The sequence below is a fragment of the Heloderma suspectum genome, chromosome 6, assembly GCF_057233095.1.
Source record: "Heloderma suspectum isolate Gila_16-S chromosome 6, 16-S_ref, whole genome shotgun sequence".
Lineage (NCBI taxonomy): Eukaryota > Metazoa > Chordata > Lepidosauria > Squamata > Helodermatidae > Heloderma > Heloderma suspectum.
In genome coordinates this window covers 32124208-32146408 of record NC_139463.1, presented here as the reverse complement: position 1 = coordinate 32146408, position 22201 = coordinate 32124208, and the positions used below count along the sequence as shown (strand labels likewise).

The 22201-nt window shown below is 44.8% G+C and overlaps 1 protein-coding gene across 2 annotated transcripts; it reads left to right on the top strand.

Moving 5' to 3' along the window:
* Positions 1-737: 737 nt before the first annotated feature.
* LOC146340627 (major prion protein homolog) lies at positions 738-22201 on the top strand. 2 transcript variants are annotated; one of them, XM_084803930.1, is made up of 3 exons: positions 776-1055; positions 16954-17768; positions 20857-22201. In XM_084803930.1, exon 2 carries the CDS (start codon positions 16964-16966, stop codon positions 17765-17767), a length of 804 nt encoding a protein of 267 aa, XP_084660056.1. In that variant the 5' UTR covers positions 776-1055; positions 16954-16963; the 3' UTR covers position 17768; positions 20857-22201. The 2 variants fall into 2 exon arrangements, with proteins under 2 accessions (XP_084660055.1, XP_084660056.1); XM_084803929.1 differs by having other exon boundaries at positions 738-1055; positions 16954-22179.

The following is a 22201-nucleotide window of genomic DNA, read 5'->3' as shown; positions in this document are numbered from 1 at the left end:
GGTGGCCAAAATATTTCAGCTTCAGCTTCAGTATCTGTCCTTCCAATGAGCAGTCAGGGTTGATTTCCTTTAGGATGGACTGATTTGACCTCCTTGCAGTCCGGGGGACTCGTAAGAGTCTTCTCCAGCACCACAGTTCGAAAGCATCAATTCTTCGGCACTCAGCCTTCCTTATAGTCCAGCTCTCACAGCCATACGTTGCTACTGGGAAAACCATAGCTTTGATTAGACGGACCTTTGTCGGCAAGGTGATGTCTCTGCTTCTCACTATGCTGTCTAGGTTTGCCATAGCTTTCCTCCCCAGGAGCAAGCGTCTTTTAATTTCATGGCTACAGTCACCGTCTGTGGTGATCTTGGAGCCCAAGAAAATAAAATCTGTCACTGCTTCCATTTCTTCCCCTTCCGTATGCCAGGAAGTGATTCTCAATAATATTAATAATGAGAGAAATTAAAAAGGATAAATAATGCTAACAAATCACTAATAAGTTTTATAATGTTATATGATAATAAAGGTTAAAAACAACCTTACAACCATCAGGAATATATTTTATCCTAGATATATAAATGGGCGTGCACGTTTCTATGCACCCTTATGAGGGCAACGGGAATTACTTCCGAGGGGAGATGTACGGGGTCGCACCGTGACGCTGCAATCCTATCACCCCTTCCCCGGGGGTCGGCCCTATCGAAGCCACCGGGGCTCGCTTCTGAGCAGGCAGGCATCACGTCGCGGCGGGACCAACGACGCAACAGCGAGGCCGCGTCTCTTACGCGGCGGCGGCTGCGCCCCGCCTGCAGCCCGTAGCTGAGCCGGGAGCGCGGAGGGCGCAGACTAAGAGGAGCGCTGCGGGTGGAGCTCCTCCTCCTCCTCCTCTCCTTCGTTCGCCGGCCCCGGCGCGGGGGCCCGTCGTCTCACCGGCAGCGCGGGGCAGCGGCGCCTGGCAGAGCGGAGTCGCGCGGGGAAAGGCGCGCGCGGTAGAGCCCCAGGAGACGTGCCCGCAGCCAGCCGGGCCCTCGCCGCCCTGCGCTGGGCGCTCGTGGGAGGAAACGCCCAGGTGGGTGCCGCAGGAGCGGCAGCGTTGATCGTCTGGGCCGGGAAAGGGGGCGGTGATGGGAAGGGGGAGTTTGGAACCAGAATCCGGGGGGTGGCGCGGCGAGCGGTGGCGGGCCGCCCAGGAGCGCGGGGGCGGCGTAGACTTGCAGGGGCCCAGAGTCCAGCGCCTTTGGGGTTCCCGGCACAGCTGGCCCGTCGACTAGCGAGGAGAGATGGGGAGGGGCTCTAGGAAGGGGGCGTGAGGAGGGCTTCTCGGTGGGCGTGAGGGCCCGCAGAAACGGTAAACGCCCCGGCTCAGCCCGACCCGACTCAATGCTCTTATTGTTAAGACGGCTAAAAATACGCCCCTGCCGCTGCCATCCGCCGCCAGCCCGCGGGCCAGCCGTGTGCGCAACGCGACCTCAATGGAGAAACGCGAAGCCTGCCAAAAAAACACGCCTTTCAGTCCCTGGAAGGAGCGATGTGTCATCCGTGAGCTTGAGGGGGTAGCAAGACAAATAGGACGCTGCGTGGAGAATTCTGCCTTTCCACCATCCCCCACAACCCTCCCCATCCCCCCCCCCCAATAATGCAATACTTGCCTCTTCTCCAAAAGATGGATGGAATGGAACCTTGCTTTGGACTGCCAGGTATCTGGGGCTGATAGATCACTGCCTTTATGGCTTCTTGGGGGGGGGGGGGAGAGCAGTATATAATGTTAATAGTAAATAAATGACAGGTACAATAATTCAGTGCCCCCGCAATATTTTCCTTAAGATTAGGAGGCAGCGTCCATGTATGCCACTATGGGCTGCCCTGGCTAAAGATGTACGGATTTTGTTGAATCCATTCCATCTATGTTTTGTGGATTTTCAGGCATCTTTCATTTCCTGTCAGTGACGGAAGCATATTTTTTTAACCAGAATTTTGTTATACTTGTGTTAATGCGCATTAGTGCAAATCCCTTCCCCCAAAAGTGCAAAACTTGCCCACAAGTCTGTGAAATCTGCATGACTTAGAAAAAGCCAGTCCACTGTGGAATCTGCAGGTCAGATCCATAGAGATCATATATGAATAAATATGAAGATTATAAGAGTGCAGTAGTCACATCACATGTCATGTTCATATGTGATATATATCACATATCATCATTTATCATATTTTACATATCATATTTTACATATATCATATCAGATATCATATTTTACAGTGTAAAACTGTAAAAGTAAAGGGAAGATACTGGGTGGGATCACTCCTGGCAGGGGGTAACCACTGCTAACAGAAAACTGTGTCGGTTGTTGTTTGATTTGTACCCTTCTTTTCTGCCCAAAAATAGCACTCAAGGCAGTTTACGGGCACAGTTAACACTGAATAAAACAATTCATTAAAAAGCTATAAAAATAAGACAATTACAGAATAAAAATAATAAAAACAGTACCCGACCTACAGGCCTTCTTGAATAAAGTGGTCTTTATCTGCTGGCAGAATGACAGCAGAGAAGGAGCAAGCCTAGCCTCCCTTGGGAGGGAGTTCCACAGCCTGAGAGCGGCCACTGAAAAGGCCCTCTCTTGGGTCACCAGTAAATACACCTCTGAAGGCAGTGGTTCCAAAAGAAGGGCATCTCCAGAAGATCTTAAGAACCAGGCAGGCTTGTGTGGGAGAAGGCAGCCCTTCAGGTGGCCTGGTCCCAAACAGGATAGGGCTTTATAGGTCAGTAAAACTACCGTAACAAGGGAGTTGTGTGCTCCCTGAAACCAGCCCTGGTCAATAGTCTGGCTGCAGCATTCTGGACCAGCTGAAGTTTCTGAACAGTGTTCAAAGGCTTCCCCACATAGAGCATGTTACAGTAGTCTGAACAGGATGTAACTAAGGCATGTGTAGCCATGGCCAGATCAGTCATCTTTAAGAATGGGCATAGTTGGCGCACTAACCTCAGCTGTGCAAATGCACTCCTGGCCACCGCCAAGTCTGGGCATTTGCTGCTTGTTAATAAATGTTTTATAGTATAGTCTATGAGCAATTATAAAGTAACTGTGCTGAGTATAAAATGACTCAGTCCTTCCCAGAATCAGAGAAATCATATTTCTCTAAACCGAGATAATAGACAGGAAGTAAAAGCCTTCCTGTAAGAGTAAACCAGAGATCTGCTTTTGTATGTTTAAAGTATATCTCCTACAAAATCTTTCTTGGCCTTGGAAAGATCCTGCAACGATTCTGAGAATTATGTCACAACCATCGACAGCATTAAAAAAAAAAAAACGGGGGAACTATTGGTTGTGCAACCCTCTTGTTTGTGGAGCAAGGAGGATTGCTTGTTGACGTTTGCATCGCACCCTAAAATCATTTGTAAGAGGAACGAGAAAGCTGCCTAAGAGAGTTGGGTGTTGCCTGCAAAAGATCATGCCAGGATAAACGCTAAGGTGCCAGAACATGTTTTTGTTGTTGTTGTTCAGTCGTTCAGTCGTGCCCGACTCTTCGTGACCCCATGGACCATAGCACGCCAGGCCTTCCTGTCCTGCACTCTCTCCCGGAGTGTGCTCAAGTTCATATTCATTGCATCGGTGATGCTATCTAGCCATCTCATCCTCTGCCGTCCCCTTCTCCTTTTTCCTTCAGTCTTTCCCAGCATCAGGGTCTTTTCCAGAGAGTTTTCTCTTCGCATTAGGTGGCCAAAATATTGGAGCTTCAGCTTCAATATCTGTCATGAGCACTCAGGGTTGATTTCCTTTAGGATGGACTGATTTGACCTCCTTGCAGTCCAGGGGACTCGTAAGAGTCTTCTCCAGCACCACAGTTCGAAAGCATCAATTCTTCGGCACTCAGCCTTCCTTATAGTCCAGCTCTCACAGCCATACATTACTACTGGGAAAACCATAGCTTTGATTAGACGGACCTTTGTCGGCAAGGTGATGTCTCTGCTTCTTACTATGCTGTCTAGGTTGGCCATAGCTTTCCTCCCCAGGAGCAAGCGTCTTTTAATTTCATGGCTACAGTCACCGTCTGCGGTGATCTTGGAGCCCAAGAAAGTAAAATCTGTCACTGCTTCCATTTCTTCCCCTTCTATATGCCAGGAAGTGATGGGGCCAGATGCCATGATCTTCGTTTTTTTAATGTTGAGTTTCAAACCAGCTTTTGCACTCTCCTGTCTCCTCTTTCACCCTCAACAAGAGGCTCTTGAGATCCTCTTCGCTTTCTGCCATTAGGGTGGTATCGTCTGCATATCGGAGGTTGTTGATAATTCTCCCATCAATCTTAATTCCGACCTCTGATTCATCCAACCCGGCATTTCTCATGATGTACTCTGCATACAAGTTAAATAAGCAGGGTGACAATATGCAGCCTTGTCGTACTCCTTTCCCAATTTTGAACCAATCGGTTGTTCCATGTCTGGTTCTTACTGTTGCTTCTTGACCCTCGTACAGGTTTCTCAGGAGACAGGTAAGGTGGTCTGGTGATCTAATTAGTGGAACTTCGGGATCATCACAGGTGTAGCAAGGGATGAAATGCCCATTTATAATAGCTCTTCCTTTCTCTGGGCTTGAGAAGCGAGCTCTGTTTTCCAGAAGCTGCAGGGTTAAAAAGGCACGCAGTTCCAAGCCAAGAGCTTTGCCTGTTGTTCTGCACATCCATAGGGAACTGGTTAGTCAAGGGAGCCCCTCCCACTCTGCTGTGACGCTGAATACTTCCCTGGAGAACATCCCACAGTCCCTTGCTAGAACACTCTCTCCCACAGTCTCAAATGCTCTATGTTTAAAACAAGGTCGGAAGCATTAATCAGATTGATTCATCAAGTAATACATGCACCATAGATTTTGAAACAGGGGATTTAGGTCAGAGCTGTCCAGATTAAAGAGCTGTTCAGAGCTGACTTTGTACATCTCCTGATTCGAGCAGTTCTTCCAAAGCGTGGATAATTTTCTGCATCAATTCAGCAGAACCAGTGCAGCATAGTGGTTAGAGCAGGGATGGGAAATGTATGGCCCTCCAGACATTGTTGGACTACAATTCCTATCAACCCTCACCATTGGCTATGTTGGCTAGGGCTGATGAGAGTTGCAGTCCAATAGCATCATCCCTCATCCTTGGATTAGAGTGTTGACTAGGACTAGGGAGACCAGAGTTCATATCTCCACTCAGCCATAAAGCTCATGGGGGTGACCTTGGACTTGTCACTACCTCTCAGCCTAAGCTACCTCTCAGGGTTGTTCTGAAAATAAAAATAGGAGGGGGGAACCATGAACGCCTTGGAGGAAATGAAGCATATAAATAAATAGGATGGTTCCCAGCTCAAGTCACTCACTTGATGCAACAAGAGTTTTAATCATGAATTAATATGTGCCCCCCAATTAATTGATGGAGGTGATAATGAGCAAAGGTGGCAGGACCAGGGGCCCGTGGCAGGCTGTAATTATAAAAACTATACATATGCACTGTCTCCTTTCTCTGAGCCATATTTGATGGAAGTGAAAGAAAACTCAAAGATGGCTGTTCTCTCAAGCTTGAATGCAATGCTAGCGCATAGTTTGCACACAAGATGAAAGGGCTCTAATTCCCCTGTAATAATAAGAACCACAACCAACTTAAGGAGGCAATGGTCAGTTGAAATCTACTTCAGTGCATCTTTTGAACTTTGATCTTTTACACTACCGATGGGCCTTGAGTTTGTATATGCCTTACTGTAATTTGGCAACGCTCACCAGGTAACTGATAAAACCTGCAAGCCTAAATGCCTGTACTGCAGAGTAAACCCCATTTGAATGCAGTGGGACTTCCGTGCGAGTAAACATGCATAAGATTGTGCTGTAAATCTGATGACTGAGCAAATATTGAAGGGAGCCTTTCCTTCTAACAGTGAATGATAACTTCATTTATTAGATATCAGGTTCTCTCATGCTTTAGGAAAATGTTGCAGTGTGGAGTGCCTCTGTTTAGGGTTCCATCTTGCCAGCCGGCCATGCCCTCTTCCACGATATTCCAGTCCATTCCTCTTCCCCCCAGCTGTTCTCCCCACCAACAGCAACAACTATCAGTCAGCATTCTGTAGCCATTGAGCATGCTCAGTCTTCATTGGGCTGTTTTAGGGAGGGTTCGGCAATTGGGCATTTAATTTTCTCAACATTTTGTGTACTTCTGCAAATCTTGGGATTCCCCCAAGCCTACTGATACTTTCCTCTTGTGTGTGAATGGTGCCATTTTGACTACATAAGGATCCACGCTCAGAGAATAAGGGTACAATCCTATGCATGTTTAGACAGAAAAAAAGTCCTACAACTCCCAGCATTCCTCTAGCCAGGCATGCTGACTGGGGCATGCTGGGAATTGTAGGACTTCTTTCTGTCTAAACAGACATAGGCTTGCACTCTAACTTATAGTCTCAAGTAATCATAGAATCATAGGGTTGGAAGGGACCTACAAGACCATCGGGTCCAACCCCCTGATTCCCAGGTGGGGTCCCATCCAAGTACTAACCAGGCCTGACTCTACTTAGCTTACGAGATCAGACGAGATCAGGCGCATCCAGCATTTAACACAATGTGTAGTTTGGCCCTTGTACATTTCTTAAAGGCACGCTATGATTGAAAACAAGGACACATTTGCTTTCCTGAAGAAAGGGTTTAAATCTTAAATTTATATATTTGTGGAGAACTGCAGTTAAAGGGCTTTTATAGTAAAAACAAAAGCAAACACTCCTTCTAGCACGCACTGGTCATGCCATCTGCTTTTTGCCTGTCACAAAATACCACGTCTCGGAGCTATTTTTACCCACTGTCTCTGCCTTCATGATCACTGCCCACCCTTGGCAGGTGATGATAGGAAAATCTAGCAGTCCTTCTTGGCAATGAAGGCTTCAATCCTGCTATGGTTTAAAAGATTCTGCCTGGTGCTTTAAACTACAGGGATTGAGTTCCTTCATGTCCAGTGGTACATAGTGTGCTGTCAGTCTCCCTGCTGAGCTAACTTCTGTGCAGGAACACTGCTGCCTTATGTAACTGTACCAAACCATCCTCTGGAAAATGGAAATCTAGGTTGAAAAGTTTATGTACCAATCTGCTTAGGTGAGGTATGTGCTACACTCATTTAAAATATATTTATGAAGGAGTATTTGGGTCCTTAAGCCATTGGTGCTGATGCAGATTTAATGCTGCCATTTCCTGTATTGCTCAATAGCATACTGAGTAACATGACAGCGATATACTACCACCAGTATTGGCGGCAGTATGCCTCTGAATATCACTTGCTGGGGAACATGAGCATGCCAGTGCTATTGCACTAAATGTCCTACTTGTGGGCTTCCCACAGGTGGCTGGTTGGCCACTTTGGGAACATAATATGCCTTTGGTCTGATTCACCAGGGCTCTTCTTAGTTAAGTTCTTAGGTTGTTCCTTCTGCCGTGAAAATCCTAGCACTAAACAGTTCAGATACCGGTGTCCATGAAAAATTCAAGCCCCTTTCACCGGCCATCTTCGCACATCACAGTACGCTGGAATTGCTGAGAATTCTGGCTTACTATGACTGAATAAGCATGCTGGTGCACACTACTCAATCTTTCCTGCTTGGCTTGTCCTGCCAACAGGAGCAGGTAAACAAACCAGGGAACGTCCATCCGTGGCTTCCTTACCATCAAAGAAAAAGGGAGAGGAACCCTCAATTGAAGGCTCAGACAAGATCAAAAGGACCCAAAAGGTGCAATAATGTCAATTAGAAGGCTATTAGTGTTTGTGTGGAGCAAAGCATAAATATGACATACACAAGCCGCTACAAACCTCCTACATGCTCGGCATTGAAGTTCAGGAATAATATATAGCCAGGAACATACTAGGGCAACACAAGAAAGTTTCATGTTGGAGCCAACAAACTTCAGTTAAAATGATTTGAAGCGCTCCACTCTAATTTTCCCTCAATAATTTTCAGCCCTTCATTCAGCGTGAGTAAGAGAGGAACACAGTTTGGCTGTACATCAGACATTTGGGTCACACAATCAGTTTTCTGAAGTGCAGAAATGATACCACATTCTGGAGTTGTTATCGTTGAATAAACAATTGTGTTGACTTTACTTATTATGTGTTACCACCTTTATCATTGTCTGATATTACTTTGAGACAGCGTGATGTATAAGTATTGTTAAATATCATTTTGAGACAGCGTATTCACCTAAGACTATTTTGGTTTAAAAGATATTTTAAAAAGGTATTTACCAAGTATGATTGCTTTCAAATTGTCCAAATGTACTTTCAACAATTTTGGTTGAACCATTAATTGTATAGACTTTACTAGGCGTGATTGCCTTTATCCTTGTCAGAAATTATTAACCTGAGACAGTGTGATATATAAGTAAATCTTGGAATCGTTTTTTGAATTTGTATATAAACCTTGGAACAAATCTTGTGTATTTCATATTTATGCTTTGCTCTGCACAAGCACTAATAGCCTTATAATTGACATTATTGCACCTTTTTTGTCCTTTTGATCTTGTTTGAGACTCCTTACCATTAAGTCTGAGCTGGGATCTCTGGCTTGTTCCACTCCTAACAAGCTGGAATCATAACCCAGGGTGTGCTCTTTGCTTATTCCGGCTAGAGAACCCAATTCAGACATAACAGTCAAGAAACCGCAAACAGAGGTTCCCTGGTTTGTTTAGCTGCTCCTGCTGACAATAGGAGCCATGTGGGAGGGACTGAGTAGCATGTGCCAGCTGAGAAGCATGCAATTCCTGAGAATTCTGGCTTACCATAAAGAAGCATAAACATCCCTTGTTTATGGTAAACCAGAATTCTCAGGAATTCTGGCTTACATCTCAACTGGGCCATAATTCTCAGAATCTGCTGGAAGCTTAAGGAACCATGTGGGAGGGATTGAGTACCATGCCCCAGCAGGCTTGCTTGTTTATGGTAAACCAGAATTCTCAGGAATTCTGGCTTACATCTCAACTGGGCCATTGGATAATCCTCAAAATCTGCTGGAAGCTTAAGGAACCATGTGGGAGGGATTGAATACCATGCCCCAGCATGCTTGCTTGTCAGGAATTCTGGCTTACATCTCAACTGAGTCATTGGATAAGACTCAAATTCTGCTGGATAGAGGTGAAGCAATCGTTCTCAAATGTAACATGTTTTGTTTTGAAGCATTATACCCATGTGCCTTGCATTGCTGATTCTTCCAATCAAGACTTTCAAAATGACAGTAAGAGGAAATAAGATCAGAGAGCAGCAGTGATTTTTGTTTTTCTCCTGCTAGCCTTGAACTTGGGCTGATGCTGAACAAATAATCAGTAAAATTTTAAAAACTGGCCACAGCTGTATCACAAAGCTAAAACTGCGGTGTGTGTGTGGGAGGAGCGGGAGAGATTTCTACATTAGCCATCACAAGAATGGTCATTTCTATCTCCTTTCTGGCATCATATGTTTGGGATTTTAAGTACTTCCCACACCTTTAGGATCCTGCTGCTAAATTTTCCCTCTGAAATCAGGGTGACTAGAAGATCTCTCTCATAGTTATGGAAGTATAAATTCATATTTCACTATGTGACATCATGCACAAGCCACTTAAAAGCTTACTACAGTATGGAGGTTGTAGTTAGATTGGGTATGTTCATCAGAAGCATATGACCATGCAGTTCAACATATATTTCCCACCTGATAAATCTTCACTAAGCTCAAAAATTGTATGGGAAGAATTGGCGGAGGTATTGAACCTCTGTGAAGTACAGTTCCCTGAAGCAAGCATAATGGTCTGTGGTGATTTTAATGCTCGTGTTGGCTCAGGACCTAACGAAAATGGAAATGCCTTTGGTCTGGACTGTAGTGATGTATTTCCACATGATTGCTTAGAATCATAGAATAGTAGGGTTGGAAGGGGCCTACAAGGCCATCGAGTCCAACCCTCTGCTCAATGCAGGAATCCAGGTCAGAGCATCCCTGACAGATGGCTGTCCAGCCTCGTCTCGAACGCCTCCAGTGTGGGAGAGCCCACTACCTCCCTAGGTCATTGGTTCCATTGTCGCATTGCTCTAACAGTCAGGAAGTTTTTCCTGATGTTCAGCCGGAATCTGGCTTCCTGTAACTTGAGCCCATTATTCCGTGTCCTGCACTCTGGGATGATTGAGAAGAGATCCTGGCCTTCCTCTCTGTGACAACCTTTCAAGTCCTTGAAGAGCGCTATCATATCTCCCCTCAGTCTTCTCTTCTCAAGGCTAAACATGCCCAGTTCTTTCAGTCTCTCTTCATAGGACTTTGTTTCCAGTCCCCTGATCATCTTTGTTGCCCTCCTTTGCACCCTCTCCAGTTTGTCTGCATCCTTCTTAAAGTGTGGTGCCCAGAACTGGACACAGTACTCCAGATGAGGCCTAACCAGTGCTGAGTAGAGGGGAACTAGTACTTCCCGGGATTTGGAAGCTATGCTTCTATGAATGCAGCCCAAAATAGCATTTGCCTTTTTTGCAGCCACATCACATTGTTGGCTCATCTTCAGCTTGTGATCGACAACAATTCCAAGATCCTTCCCGCTTGTAGTGTGGTTGAGCCACGTATCCCCCATCTTGTATCTGTGCATTTGGTTTATTTTTCCTAGGAGCAGAACTTGGCATTTATCCCTATTAACTGTCATTCTGTTGTTTTCTGCCCAGCGCTCCAGTCTATCTAGATCACTTTGAATTTTGTTTCTGTCTTCCAAAGTATTAGCTATCCCGCCCAATTTTGTGTCATCTGCAATTCTGATCAGCATTCCATGCACCTCCTCCTCCAAGTCATTAATAAAAATGTTGAAGAGCCCTGGGCCCAGGACTGAGCACTGTGGTACCCCACTCGTTACCTTGCCCCAGTTTTAGAAGGTCCCATTGATAAGCACTCTGAGTCCGATTCTGTAGCCAACTGTGGATCCACCGGATCGTTGTTTCATCTAGCCCACTTTGAGCTAGTTTGCTCATCAGGATATCATGGGGCACTTTGTCAAAAGCTTTGCTGAAGTCGAGGTATATTATGTCTACAGCATTCCCACGGTCCACAAGGGAGGTGACTTGATCAAAAAATGAGATCAGATTTGTCTGGCAGGACTTGTTCTTGACAAATCCATGTTGGCTTCGAGTAATCACTGCATTGTTTTCAAGGTGCTTCCAAATGGATTGCTTTACAATCTGCTCCAAAATTTTCCCAGGGATTGATGTCAGACTAACTAGTCTGTAGTTCCCAGGTTCCTCCTTTTTTACCCTTTTTGAAGATAGGGACAACATTAGCCCTCCTCCAGGCATCTGGCACTTCCCCCGTCCTCCATGATTTCTCAAAGAGAATAGACAGCGGTTCTGAGAGTTCTTCTGCCAGTTCCTTTATTACTCTAGGATGCAGTTCATCTGGCCCTGGAGATTTGAACTCATTCAAAGTAATGAGGTGTTCCTTGACCATATGCCTATTGATCTCAAGCTGCAATCCTGCTCCTTCAGCCTGTACTTCGCCTTTGCCAGCGGGGTCATAGACTCTCTTTTGGGAGAAGACTGAGCCAAAGTAGGAATTGAGTACCTCTGCCTTTTCTTTGTCATCTGTTATCATTTTGCCATCCTTATTTAATAGCTGAACAACCATTTCTTTCCTCTACCTTTTACTATGCATGTAGCTGAAGAAAGCCTTTTTGTTGTTTTTAGCATCCCTCCCTAACCTCAGCTCGTTCTCAGCTTTAGCCTTCCTGACACCATCCCTACAATTCTGTGCTACCTGCCTATACTCTTCCTTTGTTACTTGGCCTTCTTTCCACTTCCTATATGTGTCCTTTTTTGTTTTCTGGTCATCTCTAAGCTTTTTGTGAAGCCACACTGGCTTCTTCTGTTGTCTTCCACCTTTTGTTCTTGTTGGAATGGTTTGTAATTGTGCCTTGAGAATTTCCTTTTTTAAAAGCTCCCACCTATCTTGGACTCCTTTTCTCGTTAGAGTCGCTTGCCATGGGACCTTACTTATCATTGTTCTGAGTTTATTAAAATCAGCTTTCTTAAAATCCAGGGTACACGTTTGACTACACTCACCTTTTGCTTCCCATAGAACTAGGGATGTACGAAAGTTCCGCCACGGATCTCGGAGAGGCCGAATGCCAGCGCATTCGGCCCCCCGAAATCGGTGGCAGAACGGCCCGCCACCCCCCCCACCAGCCCCCCCAGGATGGGACTTACCTGGGGCAGATCTTCCTGGTGGTGGCGGCGGCTCCGGCGGCCGGTCTTCCAACGGGCTGCCACCGCCGCCATTTCCAGTTTTTTAAAAAAACTAAAACAAAAAAAGTGATAGGCTACGTAAAGATTTACGTAGCCTATCATGGCTAGATTTTAAAAAAAACACCGTGATAGGCTACGTAAATGTTTACGTAGCCTATCACAGCTGACTTAAAAACAAAAAAACAAAAAACGCGCGTACGCAAAAAAAAACGCGCGTACGTAGACGCTACGCTATTTGCGTTCCCCTTATTTTCACCGTCTTAGTCTACGTAAATGTTTACGTAGACCAAGACATGCCAAAATAAAGAACGCAAATGGTGGCGGCCATGGCCGCCGCCATTTGCTTACACACATTTTTGTTTGTTTGTTTTTAATCAGCCATGATAGGCTACGTAAAGATTTACGTAGCCTATCACAGCTGACTGCAGGGACGCAAATGGCGGCGGCTACAGCCACCGCCATTTGCGTCCCTGCTAGCTAGCGGCCGGATGTCTGGCTGCTGGCGGAGCCGGCCAGCGGCTCCACAGAATCGCTGCAGACCACAGCCGGCCGGCCAGGATTTCGGGGGGGGGGGGAGGAACGGAGCGCCTCCCCCCCCGGCGAGGATTTCGGGGGGAGGGACGGAACGCCTCCCCCCGCACCATCAGCATAATCCCCGAAAGGTAAGTACCTTTCGTACATCCCTACGTAGAACCAAGAACTCAAGTACAACATGGTCACTTTCCCCCAGAGTTCCTGTAACTGCTACTTTATCCACTAAGTCATCTCTGTTGGTTAGGATCAAGTCAAGGATAGCCAATCCTATAGTTCCTTCCTCTACTTCCTGTAGGAGGAAGTTATCCGCCACACAAGTCAGGAATTTCCTGGAGGGGCCATGTTTTGCAGAATTTGTCTCCCAACAAATATCGGGGAAATTGAAGTCCCCCATTACTACTACATCATGCTTCCTTGACACATTGGCTATTTGCTTTTCAAAAGTTTCATCCTCAGCTTTTCACAGGATAAAATAGTTAATGAAGAAGATCGGTGACTAGATGAGCTAATGTCCTCTTTCCAGTTGATATGCCTTCAGGATAACTCTAACAGGTATTTACATTTCTTAATAGTATATCAGGTGGTGTTACAGACTACATCTTTTGCTCACCAAATTTATTGTCTTATAAGGTGAGCTATAATATTGGAGATCAACCAGAAAGTGATGACTTACCTATACTTTGGCTCATCTTTATACAAGCTCTCTAATTATATCCCTTACCTATAGACACAACAGAGGAAACAATCATAAGTGGGAAATGTTTCGGATGGTCTACCTCTATTAGCCAGTCAGACCTGGATCATTTGAATACTCCCTACCTCTTGGGAGTACACCAAAACATTGCTGAAGGACACTTAGGCAGTTTGAATATAGCCAATGCCTTAAGGCCATCCCTAATGAGAACAGTCCATCAACCTGGATTGATCTCCTATAAAGTTGGGTGGTATGACACAGAATGCAGGCAAGCTAAAAAGAACCCATCTCAGTTAACTAGGAGGGCAAGGCAGCTGAAGCGGGAAGTCGATTTGGAAGCATTGGCTTCTGACTTCGATTACAAGAACCTTTTAGAAAGAAAAAATGATGTTTATGATGGCTCAGTGGAAGGAGCTGGGTTTTGCAGCCATGAAAAAGATTGAGAGAAAGTTTTGGGACTTCATTACTAGAATAGATAAGGGATCAAATCCCACATTAAAGACATGTATTTCAGCTAGGACTTGACATACTTATTTTAGTAACACCTCTGGAAATGTTACAGGTACTGGCAGCAGTGGTTCAACTTCCATCCAGGTCTTGGCAGCATACCCAGAATGGCCCCCAGTCACGGGACAAGAAGTGGGCAAACATATCCATGCCTTAGCAGCGTGCAAAGCACCTGGAGAGGATATGACCCTGCCAGAGGTTTATAAGAGTAATCCTGAATGGTGGGCACCTCTGTTACCAAAATTGTTTTTATTATTATTATTATTATTATTATTATTATTAATAAATTTATTAATCGCCCATCTGGCTGGTCACCCAGCCACTCTGGGCGATGTACAACATACAATAAAACAGTTTAAAACAATAAAATTCTACAATAAAAACATTTCCTAAAATACCCTAACCCACCCCAAATGCCTGCCTGAACAACCACGTTTTTAATGCACGACGGAAGCTCATTAAAGAGGGGGCATGACGGAGTTCCCTAGGGAGGGAGTTCCACAGAGTGGGGGCCACCACAGAAAAGGGCCTCTCCCTCGTCCCCACCAGTCTAGCTGTCCTCATTAATACTATTGTCTTTTCTCATTAATACTATTGGAATCTTTACTAGAGTACAATATTTCCAATTTATAAGAAGGGAGATAAATCTAAACCTCAAAACTATCAACCAGTAAGTTTACTGGATATCGGCTCCAAGATCTTTAGCCATTTCCTCCTCCAGAAGTTGTCTGACTGGGAAGACAAAAAACAACATCTTACACCAAGAACAAGCTGGGTTTAGGAAAAGCCATGGTACAGGGGACCATATTTTCATTTTGCACCATCTGATTTGCAGAGATACCATTGGTCCTTCCAAAAGGCGATTTGTCTATTTGCCTTCTCCTCAGCTTTTGAGTCAATCAACAGGAGTCACTTGTGGGATAAGCTTGCAGGGATCAACAGTTGATAAGAGACTGCTGTTCCTGATTTGGGAATTCTATACAGGGAATCCTATACCCTTATGAGGGTAAGGGTTAGCACAGATAGGAGATTGTCGGAAGAAATCTGCACGACCAAAGGAGTCAAGCAAGGATGCCTCTTAGCACCTTTCTGTTCAATCTTTACATTAATAATATTGTGAGTTAAATTGCCCAGAGCACTCTCCCCATCCCCCCATCCCCTTTGCCACAATAGGCAACTGTAAAGTTGCAATATTAATCTATGCAGATTACTTGGTACTGCTGTCCATGAACAAAATTGGGCTGAGGAGAAGTTTGAACAAATTTTATGATTTCTGCCAAATGGAATGGCTCATAATTAACTATACCAAATCTAAGGTCTGGTATAACTGGAGGCTAGGTGGAAATAAGTTTGAACAGGTTTCTGCCTTCAAATACCTGGGTGTATACTTCGATGAGACAAGTTCTTGGAAGTTTCAGCTCCAGAACAGAAGACAACTTGAGCTATCCTGAATTTTTTACTATTCCAGAGGAGGCACATTGGTGGCTCCAGCACTGAAAGTGTTTCTTGGAAAAGGGGTTGCTCAAATCCAATATGGTATTGAAATTTGGGGGTTAAGTTGTAGGCTGTTTGTCAAAGTTCCTGGGATATAGACTGGCGGTACCCCCAGGGACCCCAGCTCTCTTCCTCAGGGTAGGGACAGGCTTGGTATCAGTAGAAACTAGGACTCAAAAGACCTTCTGTATTATAAGAGGGTCTTGGATGTGCCTGAAGACCACCTCCCCGAACTTTGCCTGAGAAAACAAATGAAGAAGGGTGGCTGGGCTAAGTCATGCCATTTTCTCCAAAGAAAATCTTCCACCAGATATTTTCACCATACTGGGAGCCCAAAACAAATTGTGAGATTACATATATGGAATAGATAATAACCAGGACTTAGATCTAATTAAATTTTCATTTTTTTCTCGGTGTACTGCCTGTTTAATATGGATCATGAAAGAGCCCAATATCTACCAGCTCTCACTTTTGCTTCCTTGAGAACTTTATTTACAGATCTATGCTTCTAAACCACATCCACCGCATTCTTGGATGGAAGATATAGGCGTGTTCCAAGAAATGTACAGTTCTGTATCTGTGGTATGGGAGAGGTAGAGGATACCTCACATTATTTACTGTGTTGCTATCTATACCAAAACCCCAGGGAGAGATTGCTGGGACAGATTTTGGCATCCTCACAGGGTAAACTTATCAATGTGAAGATTTGCTGGTTACTGTCAGATTACGACTCTTACATTATCCACAAAACAACCCTGTTTGCTAAGGCCGCAAAGCATATTCGTGCAATCGCTCTGTATGCTACTGTAGTTAGCTGTGCAGGTGACTTTTTAACTCTGAATGCTATTGCAGTTGTCTGTGCAGGAGATTTGTTGATTTATGTCTATGTTTTGTTATTGCATGATATATATTAAGTTATGTTGTTTGTCATGGCTATTAGTGAAATACAATGAAACGTTCTGAGGCCAAAACATCTGGAGGGCCATAAATTGCCCACCCCTAAACAATAACAAGAGGGAAACTGAGTCCATTGCTTAAATGTAGATTTTTGTTTTTTAAGACATGTCCCCAGCTGTGCAATTTGAGACTGTGAGCTAACTGTAGGCCTCAGTTATTGACAGTTGGTTATGGAACCACTGCTGACTGGGGAGGGGCAGAAACCTGTTGCCACTGCTGCTCTCTTTCCTGGTCTTCTCTCAGCTTCCTCAGGTCCCCTCTTTTCTGTTTCTGTCTCTCCCTCTTCACAGTTTCCTCTGACACTTCCTTCCCAATCTCCGCCATGCACTTCTTTTCTCTCCTCACAGTCTCCTCAGAGTCTGCCCTTCTACCATAGCTCCTCATGGTCAAAAAGGGTTGAATCACAGGCATTCCACCAGAGGGTTGCAGAGTTGCACTGCTTAATATTTGCTTCATATGATGTATAGACCAACTTTTACACTGCCTGCCTTAACCTTCAGGCTAGTCTTTATATAATGAGGCTCCTCCTCCCTTTTGGTTTGCAGAATCACCATCATGGGAAAGTACCTGTCGACCTGCTGGCTAGCAATTCTCTTTCTCCTGCTTCTGACTGAGGTCTGTCTTTCCAAAAAGAAGCCCAAACCCAGTGGTGGTGGCTGGAATACAGGGGGGCAACGTCATCCAGGCTATCCACAAAACCCTAGCTATCCACAAAACCCTGCCTACCCCCCACGCAATCCAGGCTACCCTCAACAACCTGGCTACCCTCATCAGCCTGGCTATCCACAGCGCAATCCGGGCTACCCTCAACAACCGGGCTACCCTCAACAACCTGGCTATCCACAGCGCAATCCTGGCTACCCTCAACAACCTGGTTATGGGGGAGGCTATGGAGGTGGCAGTCAATATGGTGGCAAGCCATGGAAGCCTAAGCCACCCAAGACCAAGCTCAAGCATGTGGCAGGAGCAGCTCTTGGAGGAGCTGCAGTGGGAGCCCTCGGTGGCTACCTCCTAGGCAGCGCCATGTCCAATATGAACTTTGGCTTCCACAGCCGTGATGAGGAACGGTGGTGGCACGAAAACCGCAATCGGTATTCTGACCAGGTCTACTACCCAAAGTATGACCAGCCTGTTTCAAAGGATGTCTTTGTGAGAGACTGCACAAACGTCACGGTGATGGAGTACATCGAGCCCAGCGGGAACAAAACAGCAGATGAGATGGAAACCAGGGTTGTGACAAGAGTGGTACACCAAATGTGCACAGAGCAGTACCGGTTGATGTCGGGTGTTGCTCTGCTTCTCGCCAACCCTTCCATATTGTTGATCGTCACATTGGTCATGTGTTTCCTGATACACTGAGGTAGCACTCTTCAAGAGTCCACCTTGTTGATTTAGCAATGTCAAGAAGGGATAAGATCTGTATGAAGCAACAGACGTAAGGGAGAATACATTCTCGCTTATCCACCTTTTTGGTGGCGTGTCTTCAAGAGCTGTTTTATCTGCTAAGTATTAATGAACATACAGGTGTCCGCCAAGCATACTTACTCCTTTTGCAGTCAACTTTGATTCTGTTTTTAGTGGTATAAAATAGTTTGTAGGGTAATCAGACAAGGGATAATTTTGTTATGAAGGGAAAAACCCTAACCATTGATCAGATCCCATGTTCCTTCATAGATAGTCGAGCTAATTTGAACAAAATATGCCTATGAACATAATGACCAAATGGAAAAACATGTACTTTGCTAGCTTACTCCCATTACATTGGCTTCTTAAAGAAACCTTATCAGCAAGGTCGTTTTTTGTTTTTTTAAAATCCAAGGAATCATTCATATTAAACAAAAGGCTAGCTTTGAGAGAAAGAAAGGATTTCCAGTTGTTACTTGAGTCCTGACAATGGAAAGTGTGCATGGTGAAGGGGGATGGGGGATCAGACGCACAAGTAACTCATGCTTCCTGTTCTCCTCAGTGAAGTCCAATGTGAAATCTTGGCCACCCCTGCATTAAGGTCAGTTAGCCCTACTCTGGGAATACATGCATCTCCCAATGGAGAAGGAAGAGGTACATGGAAGTACCATTTTGGGTACTGCTAAAAAGTGCAGAGAGCCCTTTTTCATATTGTAAACTGCCTTGAGAGTGTAGTTGAGGCCCATAAAGAAAGAGAAAGGTGGAAATTCCCTCCCATATTACATAAATTATGAAGCTTCTCTGATGCTTCTAGTGTGATAAAATTCCAGAAGCAGTCATGTTCGCCTAAAACCAAGAAGACAAATAGTGGTTGGCTGGAATTTCAAGATGAGACAGCAAGTCCCCAAAGAAGAATCATGCACACCTGATTCAGTGTTTTAGCAAATGGGGCTGCCACGTTTAGAGAGATGTATCCTTGTGGGCTGTTCGCAGATGCCGTGGACCTCGTGATCAGGTGGATTAAAACAGAATAAGTTTTTTTTAATTACTCATTTCAGAACTTATTCTGCAAACCACCTTCTTCAGTTCTTAGGTGAACATGCCGTACTATTTGATCCATTGTAGCCTGAGCTTTTTGTAGGCTGCTGTGTATGTAGTTATAAGCTTGTTTGCCTGTGGACCACAATTGTTGCCTACCCAAGGTCATGCTGCAGTGAATCAGTTTGCCTCTAAGGTTGCACAGCACTTTGGTTACTGTTCATTGAGGCAGAGTTGGTCTTGTGTTGGGGAGGTGGACTATGGTGAATATCATCTTGGTCCAGCAAAATCTCCCATCACTTGCTGCTGACGACACCCTATATCTTACTCCTTTTGGTGAAGAGGAATTTGAATGAAATATCATTTTCATGGAGAAATATTTTATTAATACTGGAATCAATATAAGGTTGGTAGGTCTATCGATAAGTTATTAGCGGTCACAATAGCACATAAGATTTCACAGATTGCAAAAGCATTCCTGCTTACTAGCATGGTAATATGGAATATGCATGGCATATTTCTGCTTTCATACATGAGGGGACCTTTAGTCAGGAAGCCTTCTGTTTTACCTCCTAAGGTTCACATATGTCACTGCCTGATAACTTTATTAGGAACGGTGTATTTTTGCATGAGAGTAGAATTCCAGCTCATTGACTTTTGAGCTCTTATATGCGCAAACAGTTTAGCTACTGCCATTGATCTCAGGTAACGAAATTAGTAGGGACCTGTTGTATTGATCCTGTTGAACTTTGCAACCAACTTTAAGGGGAAACTGTAGGCACTACAGGCATTCCAAAGTTTGCATCTATCGATAAGTCTTGTGTGTGAACTCAAAGCACACAAATGTAACTCACAACGGATCACAACAGACATTACTTTAAATCAGTATCTTGCAGTTACACTTTTTTTTTTCATTTTTACTCTAGAGTTGGAGCAGGGGGCCTGATCCAGAGCTTAAAAGCCCCCCATCCCCTTGCTAGGGTCTGGATTAGGTTAATTGCACCTACTCTAGCATGAAAAGGGGGCGGCTTAGCTGCTAGATGCTGATTTAAACTAAGGTCTCTTTTGGCCCAACAAGTCTTGTGAAGTTGAAAACAGGCTTTAGATCTGTTGGAGAATCAAATTGTATGTCAATAATTCACTGAACATTTATGCAGGAAATAGAATTGACTCCCATATTGTCAAGACTAATGTCTAAATTGAACCTAACAGTGCCATCCTAAAAGCAGTTAAGCAGCATGGAGTGATCCCTTTGTCTTCAACAGGAATCTAGAGTGAGCACTTCATGGACTGATGCTTAACTGCTTTGGGGATAATAGCTTGAGCAGTGTGAGTCACAGTCCTAAATATATTTACACAAATCTCACTGAGTTTGTGGGACCAGCTTCCAAGTAAGCATGCATAGGATTGTGGCCTTCTCCTATGAGTCTGCGTGAAGGGCTGATGCTTAGCAGTTGGCATCTGAGTGAGGAGGAAATAAGATAGGATTGCTATCACACATTGCCACACACATCCTGCTTCTGCCACACACTCTCTTTGCCCACATCTGATTTGTGCAAGATGCTCCACACCTCCCCCCGAAATCCTAACCCAGCTGGCTCCGCTCCGTGGCAACTCCGCGGAGCTGCCGGCCAGGTGCATTCGCAGGCGTCTGGAGCCTGCAAATGCAAATGGTGGCGGCGGCTGCCGCCGCCATTTGCATTCATGTTTTTGGCCATGATAGGCTATGTAAATATTTACATAGCCTATCACGGCGAAAGACAGGGGCACAAATGGAGGCCACTACACCATTTGCGCCCCTGTTTTTTTACTGTGATAGGCTACATAAATATTTACGTAGCCTATCATGGCAAAAAAAACAGGAACACAAATGACGGCGGCTATGGCGGCTGCCATTTGCATTCCCTTTTTTTGCCATGATAGGCTACATAAATATTTATGTAGCCTATGACAGCAAAAAAACGGGAACACAAAGGTCCATCTAATCAGAGCTATGGTTTTCCCAGTAGTAACATATGGCTGTGAGAGCTGGACTATAAGGAAGGCTGGGCGCCGAAGAATTGATGCTTTCGAAATGTGGTGCTGGAGAAGACTCTTACGAGTCCCCTGGACTGCAAGGAGGTCAAATCAGTCCATCCTAAAGGAAATCAACCCTGACTGCTCCTTGGAAGGACAGATACTGAAGCTGAAGCTCCAATATTTTGGCCACCTAATGCGAAGAGAAAACTCTCTGGAAAAGACCCTGATGCTGGGAAAGACTGAAGGAAAAAGGAGAAGGGGACGGCAGAGGTTGAGATGGCTAGATAGCATCACTGATGCAATGAATATGGACATGAGCACACTCCGGGAGAGAGTGGAGGACAGGAAGGCCTGGCGTGCTATGGTCCATGGGGTCACGAAGAGTCGGACATGACTGAACAACAACAACAACAACGGCAGCCGCCATTTGTGTTCCCTTTTTTTGCCATGATAGGCTACATACATACTTACATAGCCTATCACGGCCTCCACAGGGACGCAAATGGCATCCCTGCGTCAGGCGTGATAGGCTACGTAAGTATTTATTTACGTAGCCTATCACGGCCTAAATGGGGAAGTGAATGGCAGCCGCAGACACGGCTGCCATTCGCAAAGCAGCGCGAACAGCACCAGGTAAGTGCTCTGTTTCACGCACCTTTCGTGGGGTGGGGGGGCTTCGTTCCACCACAGATTTTGGGGGACCGAATGCACTGGCATTCGGCTTCACTGAGATCCGTGGTGGAATTCTCTGACATCCCTAGTTAAGAGAGTGTGTGTACTTGATCTCCATTTCATTTATACAGCCAGATTGGGTTCTTAGGAGCATACTAGAAGTTGGTGGGGTTTATGCATTTCAGCAATTTAGCTGATTGTGAGAATGCCATATTTAACCTTAAGGCAGATACTCTCATGGAAGAATACATTTTGGATTGTATTAATTCTGTCTGTCCTACCATTTATGGCCTGTTGTATTTATAATGGGTATTTTTTTTGCTATTCTGTATTTCAATTGACTTGCTGATGACATTGTGTTTGTATGAGAGTATAGATTTTTAAGTGTAGTCAAAATGTAAAGAGTATGCAGTTATCCTTCTGAATATATCTAACATATGCTGTACATTTTGCTAAATGATTATTGCACAGACTCACCTTTAAATATTAATGCTTCGGTGCAATTGGAAGACAGCATACAGTGGGGAAAAATGGGGGACTTTGAAGTGACACATTGTTTGGGGAGCATTTCTGTAGCTTTGTAATTTTGCATGTGTTTAAGTTTTATTTTCAAATGCTTTTTTAAATAAGTGTTTAGTAAAAATAAAAATGGGAAATAGA

Excerpts from the sequence above, each read along its gene's own strand:
- LOC146340627 (XM_084803930.1), top strand. The coding sequence starts at position 16,964 with ATGGGAAAGTACCTGTCGACCTGCTGGCTAGCAATTCTCTTTCTCCTG.